Here is a 3,965-nt window from a genome sequence, read left to right on the forward strand (position 1 = left end):
ATATATATATATATATATATATATACACATACACACACACACACACACACATGTATATACACACATGCATTCATACACACACACACACACTTCTGACTGAGGCAGCTTTTATTCCAGCTGACATTAACTCTGCTCTGCTGCTGCGCGGCTGCAGGTCAGAACCGGTTCCCGGGTTGTCGGTGCAAAGCCCAGTGCAACACCAAGCAGTGCCCCTGCTACCTGGCGGTGAGGGAGTGCGACCCCGACCTCTGCCTGACCTGCGGCGCCGCGGACCACTGGGACAGCAAGAACGTGTCCTGCAAGAACTGCTCCATCCAGAGGGGCGCCAAGAAGGTTTTCATTGGTTCATTCCAGACCTTTCATCCAGACTCACATACAACTCTTTGAACTTGAATTTCATGAACACAACCACGTGTTCAGTAGCACAAAAAAAACCCAAAACACACAGAAACACTGCAGTTGTAGAGTTATGAATCGGCTGTTTTATTGATTTTTACCTTAACCCATTTTTACCTAAAACGCCTACAAACACCTATGTTATTCTGGGATGAATGTCCTTATCTCCTGACGTTTTTGTGAAAAAATACTAAGATTGTCAACGTGTGCTAAAACTTTAATATCTAAAACTTTAATATCTAAAACTTTAATATCTAAAACTTTTATATCTAAAACTTTAATATCTAAAACTTTTAATATCTAAGCCTCTGTAGCGCATAGAAACATGAAATAAAATACATTTTAAACAATAACTAAGGAGACGCCAACAAACCGTTGAAACCTCTGGATTAAATAGCAACGTGTTCCTCTTTAAATCGGCTCATATTTTCAGGATAATCTTCTCGTTCCTTTAACAAACGACTGCTTACGACGATTCCTTCGCTCCATATCCTAATTTTTCAGAGGGATCTTTGTCTCTTTCGACCCTTTCAGTTGTTTGTTGGAACCATTTCACAGTGTTTTGTTTGTGGACCGTCTACAAGCCAAAAGCAACAAAGAGCTTTAGACCAGAGGGGGGACACGGGATTCAGTTGTTGCTCCCATCCCAATCACGTGACTGCCCCCCCCCCCCCCCCCAAAAAAAAAAGATCCCAAGAGATGGACTCCCGGATCTAAGTCTAAGCCAGTTATTAGACTCTGTTGTTGGGGTCAACACAGCATCGTATCGTGATATTTTAAGTGGCAATACTGCATCAATACACAGACGCCAAGTGTGGATCTGTTATTATATATAGTGTGTGTGTGTGTGTGTGTGTGTGTGTGTGTGTGTGTGTGTGTGTGTGTGTGTGTGTGTGTGTGTGTGTGTGTGTGTGTGTGTGTGTGTGTGTGTGTGTGTGTGTGTGTGTGTGTGTGTGTCAGTTTGTCCCGTTCTGCAGCGATAAGGTTGAAGACGAACAAACAGAGAAATGTTTCTTTTTAGATGAATCGGACATTGATAAGTTTCCTTTTGGGGACGTCATTAGAAATTGGGAAACATGAGAAGTTGGAGAAAAGGTGATAAATTGCAATATATCGCAGAATATAGAAATATGTTTTAAAAGCACAATAACATCGTATCGTGGCGATGAGGATATCTGTTGTTGTTATAAATAACACGTTACCAACAGTGAGAAGGACCCGAAAAGTTGTCCCCTCTACGTCAGACCTGCGGAGTCGTCCTCTCAGACCCACACAGTCGTTGGCTCTGTGGCCGGAGACTCCAAACCTCTCAACCGTAGGGTGTCTTTGTTTTTATCACAAGAACAGCCCAGTCTGACCTTCCTCTCTGTCTCTCAGCATCTGCTGCTGGCTCCCTCAGACGTGGCCGGGTGGGGCATCTTCATCAAGGAGCCGGTCCAGAAGAACGAGTTCATCTCCGAGTACTGTGGAGAGGTAGGACCTCGCTGTCCGGGGGTTTTTACTGACGGGTTTTCTGTACAGACACACAAATGCACCATGTTAGATTCTAGGTTTCTTTAATCGTTTGGTTGGATCTTTTAGCTGCATTTTCACACAAGAAATGGAAAGATGGAAAGTTCAGCAGGACTTCCCTAAAGATAGATGGAGGCAAATCACTTCAAATTAAACAGGTTTATTAAATAATGCGCTCAGTGGGATGCAAAGGAATAGAAAGATGTAGAAATTATCTTTTACCGTGACTATTATTGCCATTATTCATCTCAACCCCAGCCGGTCGTCAGACACCGCCTACCAAGAGCCTGGGTCTGGGTCTGGGTCTGGGTCTGGGTCTGGGTCTGGGTCCGGGTCTGTCCCAGGTTTCTGCCTAAAAGGAAGTTGTTCTCCTCCACTGTCTCACTGTTGCTTGCTCTGGAGGAGACTACTAGACCTGTTGGGTCCTTGTAAATTCTGGAGTGTGGTCTAGACCTGCTCTATTTGGAAAGGGTCTCAATATAACTCTTGTTATGATTTGATACTATAAATAAAAATGAATTAAAAATTGGAAGCAATAAAAGCTGAGAAACGGAGTCTAATCTTCCTGAATGATCATTTAAAAGAGTAATGTGGGCGACCTTCTTCTTTCAGATAATCTCTCAGGATGAAGCCGACCGCAGAGGGAAGGTCTACGACAAATACATGTGCAGCTTCCTATTCAACCTCAACAACGGTATAACACACACACACACACACTCACACATATACACACACACACACTCACACATATGCACACAGACAGACATTCACACTCACTCCTTTATAAAAGAGGTTCTTAATCTCAGTGGGATTATTCCTGGTAAAATAAAGGTTAATAAAAAGAAGTGACACATAAAAGTGAACCAAGTGGGGATAAAAACACGTTGAACCCCGTGGAGTAAAAATAAGTTTGGACATTTGGTTTCGTACTTCCACGAAAACATTGAGTTGTTTTTCTCTCCACAGACTTCGTTGTTGATGCCACGAGGAAAGGCAACAAGATCCGCTTCGCCAACCATTCAGTGAACCCCAACTGCTACGCTAAAGGTACGAAGACGAGCTGAAACCTCATCAGAAAGCTGGATAAACACCCAGGTCTCGGGACTGGGATCCCTCTACCTGTACTTTATGTTTCATATTTATATATTTTGTGTTGACACTGTAAAGGTTTTGCTTCAGTCTCATTACAAAGGTACTGCACCTGTGTATAATGACGTGTGTGTGTGTTCTGTGCAGTGATGATGGTGAACGGGGATCACAGGATAGGAATCTTTGCTAAGAGAGCCATCCAGACTGGAGAGGAGCTCTTCTTTGACTACAGGTAACTACACACACACACACACACACACACACACACACACACACACACCTGGACCTCGAGCTGCCCTCTTTAAGTTGGAATAATTCCCAGAATTCAATTCAGCAGAAGATTTATTTTTATAAGTGTCTTTTAGACGGGCCCTCGTCTAAAAGACACTTGCCACAACTTTTCTGGAGGAAACCCTGCTAACGCTTGTTTGTGTGTCTGTGTCTCTGTCTGTGTGTGTGTGTGTGTGTGTCTCTGTCTGTCTGTCTGTGTGTGTGTGTGTCTCAGGTACAGCCAGGCTGACGCTCTGAAGTACGTTGGCATCGAGCGGGAGATGGAGCTCGCCTGACTCAGCCTCCTCCCTCCGGTGGATCAACGACACAACGGCCTTACACACAAACACAACACACAAACACAACACAACACAACACACCGTCTCTTCAGGAAACCAGACGACTTGTCAAAACGTTTGAAAGCTTCAGGAAAACTGGGAATATTTGAAGCTGAATTCTGATGCTGTGTCACCTTGATATTTTTTAAAGTACTTCCCAGATGTTTTCTCTCTTCTCCTCAGCTGGAATCACCGAAAAACTAACTCTCGTTTGTGTCGTTTTTAAATAGGAGACGACAGTTTTTGAAATACTAGCTTTTCAATTCCTGCTTCAGGGACCAATCTCCTCCACCAGCCGCTTTCACACACAACCTGTGTGTGTGTGTGTGTGTGTGTGTGTGTGTGTGTGTGTGTGTGTGT

General features: G+C 43.8%; 1 protein-coding gene across 1 annotated transcript in view; it reads left to right on the forward strand.

Annotated features, from left to right (window-relative positions):
• The window catches only part of LOC117938305 (histone-lysine N-methyltransferase EZH2-like), a 10,149-nt gene that overhangs the window by 4,485 nt on the left and 1,699 nt on the right, over window positions 1–3,965 (forward strand). The window contains exons 2-7 of the mRNA XM_034862826.1: window positions 155–333; window positions 1,774–1,869; window positions 2,521–2,602; window positions 2,875–2,955; window positions 3,145–3,229; window positions 3,503–3,732. Coding sequence (XP_034718717.1) covers window positions 155–333; window positions 1,774–1,869; window positions 2,521–2,602; window positions 2,875–2,955; window positions 3,145–3,229; window positions 3,503–3,563 — 584 coding nt within the window. The 3' untranslated portion in view covers window positions 3,564–3,732. The remainder of the gene's footprint in view (window positions 1–154; window positions 334–1,773; window positions 1,870–2,520; window positions 2,603–2,874; window positions 2,956–3,144; window positions 3,230–3,502; window positions 3,733–3,965) is intronic.

This window comes from Etheostoma cragini, chromosome 22 (assembly GCF_013103735.1).
Source record: "Etheostoma cragini isolate CJK2018 chromosome 22, CSU_Ecrag_1.0, whole genome shotgun sequence".
Taxonomy (NCBI): domain Eukaryota; kingdom Metazoa; phylum Chordata; class Actinopteri; order Perciformes; family Percidae; genus Etheostoma; species Etheostoma cragini.